This window comes from Ranitomeya variabilis, chromosome 4, assembly GCF_051348905.1.
Source record: "Ranitomeya variabilis isolate aRanVar5 chromosome 4, aRanVar5.hap1, whole genome shotgun sequence".
NCBI classification, from domain to species: Eukaryota; Metazoa; Chordata; class Amphibia; order Anura; family Dendrobatidae; genus Ranitomeya; species Ranitomeya variabilis.
In genome coordinates this window covers 202,219,417-202,236,907 of record NC_135235.1, presented here as the reverse complement: position 1 = coordinate 202,236,907, position 17,491 = coordinate 202,219,417, and the positions used below count along the sequence as shown (strand labels likewise).

At 41.2% G+C, this 17,491-nt stretch overlaps 1 protein-coding gene across 1 annotated transcript in view; it reads left to right on the top strand.

The window, feature by feature from the left end:
• The first annotated feature begins 2,637 nt into the window (after positions 1-2,637).
• Positions 2,638-17,491, top strand: part of LOC143770229 (uncharacterized) — a 263,961-nt gene continuing 249,107 nt past the window's right edge. The window contains exons 1-2 of the mRNA XM_077259650.1: positions 2,638-2,833; positions 17,332-17,398. Coding sequence (XP_077115765.1) covers positions 2,764-2,833; positions 17,332-17,398 — 137 coding nt within the window. The 5' untranslated portion in view covers positions 2,638-2,763. The remainder of the gene's footprint in view (positions 2,834-17,331; positions 17,399-17,491) is intronic.

Below are 17,491 nucleotides of genomic sequence, written 5' to 3'. Positions count from 1 at the left end.
TATTTTGAATAAAAAAAAAATAAAAAAAAAATTAATAATAAAAACTCTCCCTACATGGCCTCTGGAGGACCAAATTTCCTGATAAAGTTCTTTTGGGTTTGTTCACCTAACTTATGTGGCTTCTTACAATTGTCTATGGCCACATTTGGAGTCAGACTGCTAAATATGTCAGTGTTTCATGAGATCTAGCTCTTCCCTCGAAGTGGGTGATGTTTGCACTTTAAAACAACAGTTGTACATCAGTAATAGTGATGATTGAGCACTGAAATGCTCGAAGGCCTCGGTACTTGAATCGAGCACATCGGAAGCTTGGTCGCGCTTGACCACCTAAGTAGGGAGCATAATGGAAGAAAATGGCAAACTTATGCGTTTTTCCGGAAAACGGTCTCTGTCTTTCTCTCTCTCTCTGTCTCTCTCTATTTTTCTCTGTCTCCCTATCTCTCCTTCAAGCAGTGGAATGCCCTTCCATCAGTGCAGCACATGGCTCAGATGGTTCAAATTAGCTTCTTCTGGGGACCTAAACAGTCCGGTGCTCGACCGAATATCGAGCAATGTCGAACACGCTCACCCACCACTAACTAATTACTGTTTTTTAAGAGCTATTTCCGGACTGGCCATGGGTTTCCTGACCTGACCTCAAGAATGTCATAAAACTAAGGAGGCACAGAAAGTGGCTGAACAGCACAGGTGACATGACACGTCATATTGGATTTTTTTTCCATTTCCAAACAAATAACCATTACACTGTAATAATTGTGGTATATTGTTTCTCATATAATATTGAATATTTGAAAATGAGTTTTGTAAATGGAACACCCATTGCTGTAGGTCAAATGTGGTTCATGGTTGACCTGAAACTGGTTCTGGTCATTTAACCAACATATACGCCAATTTTGCAGATGGAGATGGAAGGTGCCAAAGTGACAGCTGACATATACTGTCTGATCCAATCATTGTCAGCAGGTAGGGAGAAACCACCAGGGACCTGCCTGTCCGACAAGTCTGCTGTATGTCTTGGCCCTGGGCCAGATTTTAACGTATGTTTTTGTGCTAAACATTGCAGCGTTTAAGGGTAAAACATGTAGTATATGACTGAAATCATGACGCCGGTGTCTGAAATGTGCTGCCGATGGATGGGGGAGTCAGCATCCGGTATCAAGTTCCCGGTAATAGGTATAGGTTACAAACACCCCATAAAACCCAGAAAGAAAGGCAAAGTGCTGTAAATGGTAAATGCCATAATGGCTAAGTGTGATCAATCAGGGGGAAAATATACTAAGCAGGCAATAAGGGTACAATGCAAACTATTGCTGGGAAACATAATGTAGGAACTCAAGGCATGATTTAGAAACTGAGTAACATGATAAACAGAATTTAAAAAATCCCTGATTTTAAGAATACACCATTCTGAGAGGTCAAAGCAATGTCCAATAATAAAAAAGCAAAAGTATCCACCACAAGTCATAATTCAAGGGCCAAACACAAACCAAAGACCCCCTGATGAAGCTATAGGAGAAACTCACTTCGTAGTACTGAGCAGTATGGTTTGTCTTTAATCCATATGCATTTTCTATATATTGGGTACTCTTGAGATGTCTTCTTTATTTTGATAATTGTTATTATGGGTATTTTTGTCCAGGTTTGGTTACTAATCCCTTTACTAGGTTTATGCAGTTTAAAAATCTCCTAAAAAGATTTGTCTAAGACAATGTGTGATGAAAAAATTCAAAAAACACTCGTTCTTTCTCATTCTTTTTTTATAGATCATTTTCACTGAGCAAAAATTGTTTAATAGTTTCATTATCCTCAAACAATAAACTTTATTCTGTTCAGGTGAAACTGCATTAAAACAATGTTGTCGGACCTGCTTTTTTCATACATTCCACGTAATTAAAATCCATTAAATTAACATCCATTAAAATTTTCTTAAATGTACTCTATATATGTGGACATACTATATGTCTAAGGCTGCATTTTTATTATCCATTTCCAGATAGGTCATGGGTTTCCTGACCTGACCTCAACACCCCCTTTTAAAGACTATGAAGCAGTTAGTTTAGGTCAGGAGACCCATATACAGCCTGGACGTCATAGTCTGTACAGTGACCAGGAGGCATAAATATATGAAACATATTTAGAATTTTTTTTAACAAAGTTATGGCTGATTGAATGATGACAAAAATAAAAAAATGCAATAGTACTTAGGGGGATAATTATGTATTTTTAAACACCCTAAAGCTAATCACCTTATTTCTGGTAACATTTTTCTCAATGTTATATAATCATATTAGTTGGGAATAATACAATATTATATAATTCTAAATTGCTGAAATAAGAGCTTTGATGGCAAATTGCCTACAAATTATTTCTTAATGTTAAATATAAAGGGGGCACTGTATAATAATCATCATAACATGCGATTGAAACACAAGAGGCAAAGGGGCAAACAGATAAAATTACATGAATTCTCTTTGTGACGTCGATAAAAGAAAGTAAAGCCTGATTTCTGCAATGTCAAGAGCTGTCATTGTGGTGGAGAAACCTGTTGTACCTGTCAAATGTTCTCCTCCCCTACCATTCCAATAGTCCACCTTATAAAAGCTGTCACAGTGTTTCTGCCCCTGCATTCCACCTGGTTAGACGGCAGCTTGGAGATTGCTGGTTTGGTGACAGTAATGATAACTCAGTCCCAGTAACCTACAGTGGAAGGTGCAGAATTGGGATTTATTGACTCAGCTTGAAGTCAACCAAGGAGTTGGCACCATGGGTGTCCTCCACATTGTGATTCTATCCACACTGTGCCTGCTTAGCGCAAGAGCTCATAATGAAGACGGTAAATATCTTATTATATATATTTTTACATGATAAAATAATTTTGGGTTGGGGACCTAAATTCTTAGAATTAATTTCAATATATTAGGCAATGAGGATCATTACATAAATGGAGACAAAATGGTTTGTTGAAATCAATGGAAATGTGTTCCGAGGCGATGCAAGGGAGAAAAGTAGGGTTTTTCGTGGGAAAATGTTGAAGCGAAAAATGTTGTAGTCATCTGTTCTGTTAATAGAAAATTATGGGAATGTTTGTATGTTTGGGTCTTAGATTATAACATTAATATTGATAATATTCAAGAACTAATTTGGATCTGTACCGGGTGAATGAAGAAGAGGGCGTAGCGCTCCCTGGAGCAATTTATTTGCCTAATTGGTGGAGTTGGAACCAATCAAGGTTAGACGCTCATTTTTACAGCTTCACAAAAAACCTTTAAAGTGGTGTTCCTCTATTAACATTTATAGATCTTCAGTTTAGAATATCAATCTTCCAGGAAAGGGGTCTGAGCACTGTATGTATGGGGGTCCCAGAGCTTGGATCATACATTTATGACTTATCAAATTGATATTCCTTAAATATTGGGTGAAAAACAACCCTCTGAGCATGGCCATCCATAAACATATACAAACAAAAGATCTCCTTTCTTCTAAGAAACAGCGCCACTCTTATCCATGGGTCATATTTGGTATTGCAGCTCATCCCCATTCAAGAAAATGCAATTATAAAACCTTCTATATCACACGTAGCTTATGAAAAAGGGTTGTGTTATTAAGAAAAAAAATTGTAAAACTTTTTTTTGCTAATGTTGGACCAGGAATATAAAATATATTATACTATCCTTAAGATAGGCTATCATTTTAGAAGATTGAGAGTCCGAACTGTGACACCTATAGGGCATTTGCTTAGGTAGCCTGCCAGGTTATATATTCAGACAAAATAATCTGCTATAGCATTTTTTTTTATATCCAAACGTATAACCTGATTATTCAGACTTTTTAAGGAACAAATGGGTTTCAAGAATTAAATTGTAGTTAGTAGTTTGGTCAGGGGGGCTTAGAAAAGGCCAATCATGAAAATTATGGTTTCAGGGAATGAAAACCTCTCGGCGGTGCTCTCTGTATACGTGCTCTCTAGAACTACGGTAATTATGTCAGTGATCGTAAAACTTTAAATGGCATTCCTTCAAGACTTCTTCCCTGTGCGTGTTCGAGTCCCTTAACAATCAACTAGAGATTAGTTCACTCGAGAAACCAGAGCATGCAAGATCTACAGTGCGTTCTTGTATTGTCGCATTATTTGTGGCCCCTTATGTGTGAGATTACATTTTCTTTCCTTCTGCATTCTTGTTCTACTTCATTCTTGTGCTGTTAAAATAAAGGTGACCGCAGACATTTTAGTCTCCGTTCATATCACGTTTGAGCATTCTTTGGAGGATCTTATCAGCGTACTTCTCACATGTCATCTAAGAGATAGATATGTCATTTTTGGGGGTCTGACCATTAGGACCTACACATTTACTCAAAGGTCCACCAGTAACCACTTTTCAGCTACATCCAAATGTGACATTATCCTCAATCACAAATTTATATAACCATGAACTTGGCAGATTGCTAAATGGATAAGATGTCACCTTTGTCTGTACACAGTGATTCAAGTCACTGCTCATATAAGAGGGCGGTGGCCCACCGGAGGATTCCCCAGCTCTCCCGTGGGCCAGTCCAAGTTTGTGTGTGAAGCATTAGTGAGCACAAGCGACCACCGCCCCATTCAATGTTTTGTGTGAGTGGTGTGTTGTGAAATTGGATTTTGGGCTCCCCCGGTGGCCACTGGTGGAATTGAACTGGTGTGCATCATCCCCTCTGTTCACCTGTTTCCATCAGGATGTGGGAGTCGCTATTTAACCTTGCTCCTCTGTCACTTCCTTGCCGGTCAACATTGTAATCAGAAGCCTTTCTGTGCATGTTCCTGCTGCTAGACAACTCCCAGCTAAGTTGGACTTAAGTCCTCGTTTGTTTTTGCATTTTGTTCCAGTTCACAGCTTTAGTTTCGTTTCTGTGTCTGGAAAGCTCTTGTGATCTGAAATTGCCACTCTGATGTTATGAGTTAATACTAGAGTCTTAAAGTAATTTCAGGATGGTATTTTGATAGGGTTTTCAGCTGACCATGAAAGTGTCCTTTCTGTCTTCCTGCTATCTAGTAAGCGGACCTCAATTTTGCTAAACCTATTTTCATACTACGTTTGTCATTTCATCTAAAATCACCGCCAATATATGTGGGGGCCTCTGTCTGCCTATCGGGGAAATTTCTCTAGAGGTGAGCCAGGACTATATTTTCCTCTGCCAGGATTAGTTAGTCCTCCGGCCGGCGCTGGGCGTCTAGGGATAAAAAACGTAGGCAACGCTACCCGGCTACTGTTAGTTGTGCGGCAGGTTTAGTTCATGGTCAGTTTAGTTTCCATCCTTCCAAGAGCTAGTACTTATGTTTGCTGGGCTATGTTCTCTTGCCATTGAGAACCATAACAGTTTGACCGGCCAAAAAGGGTTAAATTAATTGACAGAGAAAGGAGAGAAAAGAGAAGTCTGCTGAAGATTTTTTTTTTTTTTTTTCCTTCCCTTCAGTTCTGAGTGTGCTTGTAATTGAATCTCTTGCAAGTCTGCCTATATTGCAGCCTTTCTCTCTCTCTCTCTCTCCTTCTAATCCTGGAATGGCTCTGTGTTCACCTGTGTAAAATGGATATTCAGAGTTTAGCTGCAGGTTTGAATAATCTCACCACGAAAGTTCAAAATTTACAAGATTTTGTTGTTCATGTTCCTATATCTGAACCTAGAATTCCTTTGCCTGAATTTTTCTCGGGGAATAGATCTTGCTTTCAAAATTTCAAAAATAATTGCAAGTTGTTTTTGTCCCTGAAATCTCGCTCTGCTGGAGATCCTGCTCAGCAGGTCAGGATTGTGATTTCCTTGCTCCGGGGCGACCCTCAGGATTGGGCTTTTGCATTGGCTCCAGGGGATCCTGCGTTGCTCAATGTGGATGCGTTTTTTCTGGCCTTGGGGTTGCTTTATGAGGAACCTCAGTTAGAGCTTCAGGCGGAAAAGGCCTTGATGTCCCTATCTCAGGGGCAAGACGAAGCTGAAATATACTGCCAGAAATTCCGTAAATGGGCTGTGCTTACTCAGTGGAATGAGTGCGCCCTGGCGGCGAATTTCAGAGAGGGTCTCTCTGATGCCATTAAGGATGTTATGGTGGGGTTCCCTGTGCCTGCGGGTCTGAATGAGTCCATGACAATGGCTATCCAGATCGATAGGCGTCTGCGGGAGCGCAAACCTGTGCACCATTTGGCGGTGTCTACTGAGAAGACGCCAGAGAATATGCAATGTGATAGAATTCTGTCCAGAAGTGAACGGCAGAATTTAAGACGAAAAAATGGGTTGTGCTTCTATTGCGGTGATTCAACTCATGTTATATCAGCATGCTCTAAGCGTACTAAGAAGCTTGATAAGTCTGTTTCAATTGGCACTTTACAGTCTAAGTTTATTCTATCTGTGACCCTGATTTGTTCTTTATCATCTATTACCGCTGATGCCTATGTCGACTCTGGCGCCGCTTTGAGTCTTATGGATTGGTCCTTTGCCAAACGCTGTGGGTATGATTTGGAGCCTCTTGAAACTCCTATACCCCTGAAGGGGATTGACTCCACCCCATTGGCTAGTAATAAACCACAATACTGGACACAAGTAACTATGCGGATTAATCCGGATCATCAGGAGATTATTCGCTTTCTTGTGCTGTATAACCTACATGATGTGTTGGTGCTTGGATTGCCATGGCTGCAATCTCATAACCCAGTCCTTGACTGGAAAGCTATGTCTGTGTTAAGCTGGGGATGTAAGGGGACGCATGGGGACGTACCTGTGGTTTCCATTTCATCATCTATTCCCTCCGAGATTCCTGAATTCTTGACTGAATATCGTGACGTTTTTGAAGAACCTAAGCTTGGTTCATTACCTCCGCACCGGGAGTGCGATTGTGCCATAGATTTGATTCCGGGTAGTAAATACCCTAAGGGTCGTTTATTTAATCTGTCTGTGCCTGAACATGCTGCTATGCGAGAATATATAAAGGAGTCCTTGGAAAAGGGACATATTCGTCCTTCGTCATCTCCCTTAGGAGCCGGTTTTTTCTTTGTGGCTAAGAAAGATGGCTCTTTGAGGCCGTGTATTGATTATCGGCTTTTGAATAAAATCACGGTTAAATATCAATATCCGTTGCCACTGCTGACTGATTTGTTTGCTCGCATAAAGGGGGCCAAGTGGTTCTCTAAGATAGATCTCCGTGGGGCGTATAATTTGGTGCGAATTAAGCAGGGGGATGAGTGGAAGACCGCATTTAATACGCCCGAGGGCCACTTTGAGTATTTGGTGATGCCTTTTGGTCTTTCAAATGCCCCTTCAGTCTTTCAGTCCTTTATGCATGACATTTTCCGTGATTATTTGGATAAATTTATGATTGTGTATCTGGATGATATTTAGATTTTTTCGGATGACTGGGACTCTCATGTCCAGCAGGTCAGGAGGGTTTTTCAGGTTTTGCGGTCTAATTCCTTGTGTGTGAAGGGTTCTAAGTGCGTTTTTGGGGTTCAAAAGATTTCCTTTTTGGGATATATTTTTTCCCCCTCTTCCATCGAGATGGATCCTGTCAAGGTTCAGGCTGTTTGTGATTGGACGCAACCCTCTTCTCTTAAGAGTCTTCAGAAATTTTTGGGCTTTGTTAACTTTTATCGTCGATTTATTGCTGGTTTTTCTGATGTTGTTAAGCCATTGACTGATTTGACTAAGAAGGGTGCTGATGTTGCTGATTGGTCCCCTGCTGCTGTGGAGGCCTTTCGGGAGCTTAAGCGCCGCTTTTCTTCCGCCCCTGTGTTGCGTCAGCCTGATGTTGCTCTTCCTTTTCAGGTTGAGGTCGACGCTTCTGAAATCGGAGCTGGGGCGGTTTTGTCGCAGAGAAGTTCCAATTGTTCCGTGATGAGACCTTGCGCCTTTTTCTCGCGTAAATTTTCGCCCGCCGAGTGGAATTATGATGTTGGGAATCGGGAGCTTTTGGCCATGAAGTGGGCTTTTGAGGAGTGGCGTCATTGGCTTGAGGGGGCTAGACATCAGGTGGTGGTATTGACTGACCACAAAAATCTAATTTATCTTGAGTCCGCCAGACGCCTGAATCCTAGACAGGCGCGCTGGTCGTTGTTTTTCTCTCGGTTTAATTTTGTGGTGTCCTACCTGCCGGGTTCTAAGAATGTTAAGGCGGATGCCCTTTCTAGGAGTTTTGAGCCTGACTCCCCTGGTAACTCTGAACCTACAGGTATCCTTAAGGATGGAGTGATATTGTCTGCCGTTTCTCCAGACCTGCGGCGGGCCTTGCAGGAGTTTCAGGCGGATAGACCTGATCGTTGCCCACCTGGTAGACTGTTTGTTCCTGATGATTGGACCAGTAAAGTCATTTCTGAGGTTCATTCTTCTGCGTTGACAGGTCATCCTGGAATCTTTGGTACCAGGGATTTGGTGGCAAGGTCCTTCTGGTGGCCTTCCCTGTCTCGAGATGTGCGAGGCTTTGTGCAGTCTTGTGACGTTTGTGCTCGGGCCAAGCCTTGTTGTTCTCGGGCTAGTGGATTGTTGTTGCCCTTGCCTATCCCGAAGAGGCCCTGGACGCACATCTCGATGGATTTTATTTCGGATCTTCCTGTTTCTCAGAAGATGTCTGTCATCTGGGTGGTGTGTGACCGTTTCTCTAAGATGGTCCATTTGGTTCCCCTGCCTAAGTTGCCTTCTTCTTCCGAGTTGGTTCCTCTGTTTTTTCAAAATGTGGTCCGTTTGCATGGTATTCCGGAGAATATCGTTTCTGACAGAGGAACCCAATTCGTGTCTAGATTTTGGCGAGCATTCTGTGCTAGGATGGGCATAGATTTGTCTTTCTCGTCTGCTTTCCATCCTCAGACTAATGGCCAGACCTAGCGGACGAATCAGACCTTGGAGACATATTTGAGGTGTTTTGTGTCTGCAGATCAGGATGATTGGGTTGCTTTTTTGCCTTTAGCGGAGTTTGCCCTCAATAATCGGGCCAGCTCTGCCACCTTGGTGTCTCCTTTTTTCTGTAATTCGGGGTTTCATCCTCGATTTTCTTCTGGTCAGGTGGAATCTTCGGATTGTCCTGGAGTGGATGCTGTGGTGGAGAGGTTGCATCAGATTTGGAGGCAGGTAGTGGACAATTTGAAGTTGTCCCAGGAGAAGACTCAGCTTTTTGCCAACCGCCGGCGTCGGGTTGGTCCTCGGCTTTGTGTTGGGGACTTGGTGTGGTTGTCTTCTCGTTTTGTCCCTATGAGGGTTTCTTCTCCTAAGTTTAAGCCTCGGTTCATCGGCCCGTACAAGATATTGGAGATTCTTAACCCTGTGTCCTTCCGTTTGGACCTCCCTGCATCTTTTTCTATTCATAATGTTTTTCATCGGTCATTGTTGCGCAGGTATGACGTACCGGTTGTGCCTTCCGTTGAGCCTCCTGCTCCGGTGTTGGTTGAGGGCGAGTTGGAGTACGTTGTGGAAAAAATCTTGGACTCCCGTGTTTCCAGACGGAAACTCCAGTATCTGGTCAAATGGAAGGGATACGGTCAGGAGGATAATTCTTGGGTGACTGCCTCTGATGTTCATGCCTCCGATCTGGTCCGTGCCTTTCATAGGGCTCATCCTGATCGCCCTGGTGGTTCTGGTGAGGGTTCGGTGCCCCCTCCTTGAGAGGGGGGTACTGTTGTGAAATTGGATTTTGGGCTCCCCCGGTGGCCACTGGTGGAATTGAACTGGTGTGCATCATCCCCTCTGTTCACCTGTTTCCATCAGGATGTGGGAGTCGCTATTTAACCTTGCTCCTCTGTCACTTCCTTGCCGGTCAACATTGTAATCAGAAGCCTTTCTGTGCATGTTCCTGCTGCTAGACAACTCCCAGCTAAGTTGGACTTAAGTCCTCGTTTGTTTTTGCATTTTGTTCCAGTTCACAGCTTTAGTTTCGTTTCTGTGTCTGGAAAGCTCTTGTGATCTGAAATTGCCACTCTGATGTTATGAGTTAATACTAGAGTCTTAAAGTAATTTCAGGATGGTATTTTGATAGGGTTTTCAGCTGACCATGAAAGTGTCCTTTCTGTCTTCCTGCTATCTAGTAAGCGGACCTCAATTTTGCTAAACCTATTTTCATACTACATTTGTCATTTCATCTAAAATCACCGCCAATATATGTGGGGGCCTCTGTCTGCCTATCGGGGAAATTTCTCTAGAGGTGAGCCAGGACTATATTTTCCTCTGCCAGGATTAGTTAGTCCTCCGGCCGGCGCTGGGCGTCTAGGGATAAAAAACGTAGGCAACGCTACCCGGCTACTGTTAGTTGTGCGGCAGGTTTAGTTCATGGTCAGTTTAGTTTCCATCCTTCCAAGATCTAGTACTTATGTTTGCTGGGCTATGTTCTCTTGCCATTGAGAACCATAACAGTGGTGGTTGCACATTCTCACTCCATTCACACACAGAAATGTTTCCCCCTCCCACATTCTTAAGATTGGAGAGGGCATTATGTCTAGATGATATGTGTTATTTATGGTAAATCCCCTTTAAGTAGCACAGTCAACTACAGTAGTCAACCCAGCGAAAAAAGTTATGGCAATGCCATAGAGGAGACTCCATGAGCAGGAGTCTGGTCAGTGAGACCCCATAAATATGTTCAGCACATGCAGAATGCCCATGTTAATAAACTTTATATATAAAATTTAATATTTATACGTAATTTTTTTTTACCGCAATTAAGACAAATCCCCTAATAAAGTCATTTGCAAAGTTTAATTCACTTTTCATGCTGGACTTTTTATATATGGAACTATGAACTTTTCTATTATTTTGTGGCTGGATCTTGTAGTTATTAGCTGCATTTAGATGTAATGTTTTTTTCTCCGCTTGCTTTCAGTAAATGGAAACATTTTTTTGGACAAAAATCATAGACCCAATGTTTTTCACAGCAATTATAAAATTGCTGCAAACGATTCTTTACACGTAGCGTTTTGATGTATTTATTAATTTAGAAAAATTCAGCATTCTACATTAACAGCAAAATGAAAGATTTAAAAAATTTCCTTCACACAAAGTGTTTCTTTTCATCGCGATTTTTTAACTTGTAAATTTTTTAAAAAAATGCAAATTGTCAATTCATTCAATGTTTTCAATGCAGTTTAACTCATTGAGATCAGAAAGGGTTGGCACAAAAAAAACCATGAAAATCACTGGCTTAATTGACCCTACATTTTTCTGACCATAGCCTGCATTTTTCATGCCCCCCCCCAAAAAAAATGCACTGAAAACACTATGAAACATACCTTTAGTTGAAAATAAAAATGATTCAAAATGTTGAAAATGGAAGAATTGGAGCACAAAGTATAACAATAACCACCGGAAAATGTTGGGGCAGATTTATCAAGCAAATTTGCACCAAAAAGCTGTTTTTTATGACTTTGCAACGTATTTATTATCTTTTTATATACTTTCCACACTGTGTTCAGCTAGGGGGCATTGCCACCCTGAAAGGCATGTGGTTTTCTAAAGAGGCATAATCTAATGGGTAACTCTATGTGGCAAAATATGCACCAATATTTTAGCCCAAATTTTGGGCTCAAAGTAAGCTAACAGATGGCGTAAACTTCGACGCCAGTCTTTATCCAGAGTCCACTGAAGTAAGAGGCCTCTTTAAGAGTTTGGCACATCTTTCGACATCCCATGTGCCAGAGTCAAGAATAAACATGGACTAGAGAACATTAGGGATGAGCGGGACCATGGATGTCCGGGTTCTGGTACCTGATCTGAACTTTTTTCCAAAGTTTGGTTTGGGTACCAGAAGTGTACCTGAACTTGAACCTGAATCCCATTGAAAACAACTTTTCTCCTCTTTTTCCTCCCGGACTTCCTCCAGAACTCTGAAAAATACAACGGACTTCTGGGAGAAGTCCATGTTCGGCATTTGACAATGGACACTAACTGTCCGGTACGAACTCCGAACTTTTAAATTCAGAGTTTGCTCATCTCTAAAGAATGTGTCTGCTAAAATTTATGTAGAAAAGCTGCAGAGACACTATCACGTGTTTCTCAATGCAAGCAATGAATAGCCAGGTCTTTCACCGGGAAGGAACAACCACGGGAAGAGCAGCATCCAAAAAAGGAAAACCACCTATGCCAAAACATGGTATCCATCCAGAGACAGTTGTTTCAGGGTATTTGCCCCTCATCAGTGTGGAGTAGGAAACTGGCTATTAGGAGCAGTGCCTAGTGAAAAGGCTATAAACATAAGGATGAATGACCTCGGGGAGATCAAAACATCCAACACGGCGGAGACACCATCACGTGTTTCTCAACGCAGTGATCCAGAACACTGCCCCCATCCCTTATGGGAAATATGCAAATGCATGTAGAAAAGCTGCGGAGACACCATCACGTATTTCTCAACGCAAGCAATGAATAGCCAGGTCTTTCACCGGGAAGGAACAACCACGGGAAGGGCAACATCCAAAAAAGGAAAACCACCTATGCCAAAACATGGTATCCATCCAGAGACAGTTGTTTCAGGGTATTTGCCCCTCATCAGTGTGGAGTAGGAAACTGGCTATTAGGAGCAGTGCCTAGTGAAAAGGCTATAAACATAAGGATGAATGACCTCGGGGAGATCAAAACATCCAACACCGCGGAGACACCATCACGTGTTTCTCAACGCAGTGATCCAGAACACTGCCCCCATCCCTTATGGGAAATTTTGCATATTTCCCTTAAGGGATGGGGGCAGTGTTCTGGATCACTGCGTTGAGAAACACGTGATTGTGTCTCCGCGGTGTTGGATGTTTTGATCTCCCCGAGGTCATTCATCCTTATGTTTATAGCCTTTTCACTAGGCACTGCTCCTAATAGCCAGTTTCCTACTCCACACTTATGAGGGGCAAATACCCCGAAACAGCTGTCTGTGGATGGATACCATGTTTTGGCATAGGTGGTTTTCCTTTTTGGATGTTGCCCTTCCCGTGGTTGTTCCTTCCCGGTGAAAGACCTGACTATTCATTGCTTGCGTTGAGAAACACGTGATGGTGTCTCCGCAGCTTTTCTACATGCATTTGCATATTTCCCATAAGGGATGGGGGCAGTGTTCTGGATCACTGCGGTGAGAAACACGTGATGGTGTCTGCGCGGTGTTGGATGTTTTGATCTCCCCGAGGTCATTCATCCTTATGTTTATCTACTAAAATTTAGTCCACCCTTGTGTCATAAATTATAGTGATCCTGTCGGGCAGTTCTAGGTCACTCCTCTCCCACTAAATTCTAAATACGGTAGCAATTATGTAAAAACAGCAAAAGTCGTAGACAGTATTGATAAATATGAACCATGCTTTTTTTTTAGTTCATAATTAACAGGAAAAAAATCTTTAAAGGGATTCTGCTAGCACAATCCACCACCTTTTCATCCTGTTAATATATTACTCTGTGAAAGATAATGTCATCCATACTTACGCAATCTCATGCTCCCTGACCAGAAAAATTGCTGTTTTAATTCTTATGCAAATGACTAGTCTTCTCCGCTAGGACTAAGTCTATTAATACTGGCCCCATTTCTAGCCCCACAAATTAATAATATGCCCATTTGTGGCTATATACATTAACAATTCCCCCCATTTTTGGCCACATACATTAATATGATCCCCCATTTTTATCCACCACAAGCAATAATAATATCCCCTTTGTGGCTCCCATACATTAATAATGTCCCTTCTTTGTGATACGATATCTTGATAATTTTCCCTATTTGTGGCCTCATAGTTCATAATGACCCACATTTGTGGCCCCCATCCATTAATAATCTCCACCATTCATGGCCCCATTAATTAATAATGTAATTCAATAGTGGTCCAACACAATTATGTTTTCACGCATTCCGGGCCCCATACATTAATAATGGCGAAATTTGTAGCCCAATACATTAATATTGACCACATTTGTAGCCTCATACATTAATAATATGCCAATTTGTGGCTACATACATAATCCATTTCCCCTATTTTTGGCCATGTGCATTAATAATATGCTCCATTTGTAGCCCCACGCAATAATAATGTCCACCATTTGAGACCCTATAAATTAATAATGTCCACCATTTGAGCCTCTAGACATTAATGGTGTACCCATTTTTGGCTCAGTAAATTAATAATGTCCCACTTTGTGGCCCCCTATCTAGTAATAGTACCCTTTATTGTGCCTCCAGAATTTCAATGGGGCCCATACTCACCAGCTACTTTTTGATGCAAAATGAGGAGACAACATACAAAGATATAGACTGTTCATTTTGCGGCTTCATCTAGTCTTCTCACCAACCTTGATTTCTTCCCAAAAATGCCGTCAAATATTGCTACTGTGCCTAACAATTAGGATATCATCAACTTTCTCTCCAAATGGAGACTAGCCCTTCTGACTGCTGAGACTCAGATTTTATTTTTTTCACACGGCAGCCCCGTGGAGATATCTATGCTGTGGCGCAAGAGAGAGTGTTGTAAACTAACACCTCTTACGGATTAATGAGTAACCTTATTGTTTTCCTCTTTTTTACAACACCGTGAAGTGTTTGCCATAACTAGGAATGTTGTATTTTAAACAGTATTTCACATAAAACTGTAGGACAGAGTTATGACGACTTTTCGTGCTTTGAATTAGGTTAAGGGTGGGGGACTCCCGTCAGAAATGTACCTTATGTCAACATCTCTATTTGTCACACCATCAAAGAATGACAAGAACAAAAGTAATGCGTTACTGTATTTGTTTGGCATTTATGCCTTTTCAGACTGCCTTATGGTTGGTATTTTAAATTACTCATGTTTACATAATTTAGAGCATGGTGGGTCTACACCCAGTCAACATCTTACGGCCACCGGAACTGGAGTAGCTCCATATGCTCTGTCTATTGGGGACAGGAGATAGGATCGGCCATATGTGTCTTCAAGAAAGTGAGAAAACTCCTCGCAATTATTTATCAGTACTGTGCAAATATTTCGAGGGCCATTTTAGACCTTCAGCTAGCATCAACACTTGAAGAGAATCATGCATTGCTATAACTCTTTTTACCATATCCAAAAATTGGAGACCTTAAAAATAGTCTCCAATCCAATCCAATGAGGTCTCCAATTTTTTGATAGGATGATTTAAGTATTTGGTAGGAGGCACGAAACCTTTTGCCAAATTATCGGATATGTATTAACTCTTTTTACCAGTAGGGTTTCACTCTGCCATACAGTCTTACCTAAATTCAGCACTTAGACTAAAACAGAAAGTTTGGTGAACATCTACTTTCTATAAACCAAAGTTGAGCATATTGATGCTATCGAGAGGTATTTTATTTACTTTACTTATATAGCGCTATCATATTCAGTAGCACTTTACAGACATCATCACCCCTGTCCTCATTGGGCTCACAATCTAGAATTTCTAGCAATATGTCTTTGGGAGAAAAGCAGATAATCTGGCAGAACCCCACGCAAGCACAGGGAGAACATACAAACTCCTTGTAGATGTTGTTCCTACTGGGATTTGCACCCAGGACCCCAGTATTGCAAAACTACAGTTCTAACCACCGAGCCACTGTGTCCATTGTTAGCCAAATCAGAGAGCTGTTATAAAGAGTGGTGTTTGCTCTGGAGGATTTGAAGCAATCATGTATCATATGCTTAGCCTTCCATTAGGATGGTTAAGATGTATTGTGGTGATCAGTTGATTGAACTGTATGAACCCCATAAAGGCAATAAAGGCTCATGTAGACGTGCCTACAAAATAGTCCAAGCGTGGACATAGTTCATGGCCTGGCCGCAGCCCTCCCAACCAGAACATGACATGTCATATATTTCTAGGTGACAGTCTCGCTCGGGTCAGGAGACCTGCAGCCAGTCCGTGCATTGCTTTCCATGCTCGGACACATAGACAAACATGTCTGTATGAACCCCTAATTCAAGTAATAAAAAAGAAGCAGCACTTTACATAAACATAGGTTGTTGTTTTTTCTGCAAACTACTTCTTTTTTGGGGAGGTTTTTTTTATTTTTTTTAAATCTAAGACTTTTGGATCAGTTTAGTTGCATTAAAAAGTAGCTGATTGGAGAGTATGGGCCCCATGTAAAGTCTTATTAAACTTATAGAGGCACTTATAGAGGGTATTATTACTGGATGGGGGCCACAAAGAAGGACATTGCTCATTCAGTGAGCTACAAATGGGAGACAGTAATGCATGGGAACACAAATGAGGGATATTATTAATGCATGGGAATATAAATGGGGGACATTAATTCATGGGAACACAAATGAGGGACATGAATATATGGGGATACAAATGGGGGACATTATTAATGCGTGGGAATATAAATGGGGGACATTAATGCATGGGAACACAAATGGGGACATGAATGCATGGGAACACAAATGGGGGATATTATTAATGCATGGGATGACAAATGGGGGATATTATTAATACATGGGAACATAAATGAGGGGCATTAATTCATGGGTGTACAAATGGGGGACATGAATGCATGGGAACATAAATTGGGGACATTATTAATGTGTGGGAATATAAATGGGGGACATTAATTCATGGGTACACAAATGGGGGATATTATTAATACATGGGAATATAAATGGGGACATTAATTCATGGGTGCACAAATGGGGGACATGAATGCATGGGAACATAAATTGGGGACATTATTAATACATGGGAATATAAATGGGGGACATTAATTCATGGGTACACAAATGGGGGACATGAATGCATGGGAACAAAAATTGGGGACATTATTAATGTGTGGGAACATAAATGGGGGCATTAATGCATGGGAGCACAAATGGCAGATATTATTAATACATGGGAATATAAATGGGGGACATTAATTCATGGGTACACAAATGGGGGACATGAATGCATGGGAACATAATTGGGGGACATTATTAATGTGTGGGAACATAAATGGGGGCATTAATGCATGGGAACACAAATGGCAGATATTATTAATACATGGGAATATATATGGGGACATTAATTCATGGGTGCACAAATGGGGGACATGAATGCATGGGAACATATATTGGGGACATTATTAATGCATGGGAATATAAATGGGGGACATTATTAATGCATGGGAACACAAATGGGGATATTAATACATGGGAACACAAATGGGGATATTATTAATACATGGGAACACAAATGAGGGATATTAATGCTTGGTAACACAAATGGGGATATTATTAATGTGCCTGCACCGCTGTACTATAAACATTTCAGAGCTTCCTATAATTCATAGTCTAATGTCGATAAAACATTAGATGACCTCCAATGTACGGTAATCAGAAAATTTGCTTTTTAATTAATTTTTTAAATACTCGCTAATATTTTTTTCTCCTTCAACAGGAACTTGCTTTTTTAACGGAAAGACGTTCCAACATGGAGAGACAGTTTCTGAACTCTGTTTAGTCTGGTAAGTGGCCAAATCTGATTTACAAAAATAGAACAGGATGAAGACTTTTATCAAGGACTATACATGTTTTTTGTTACCATACCTTTGGCATAA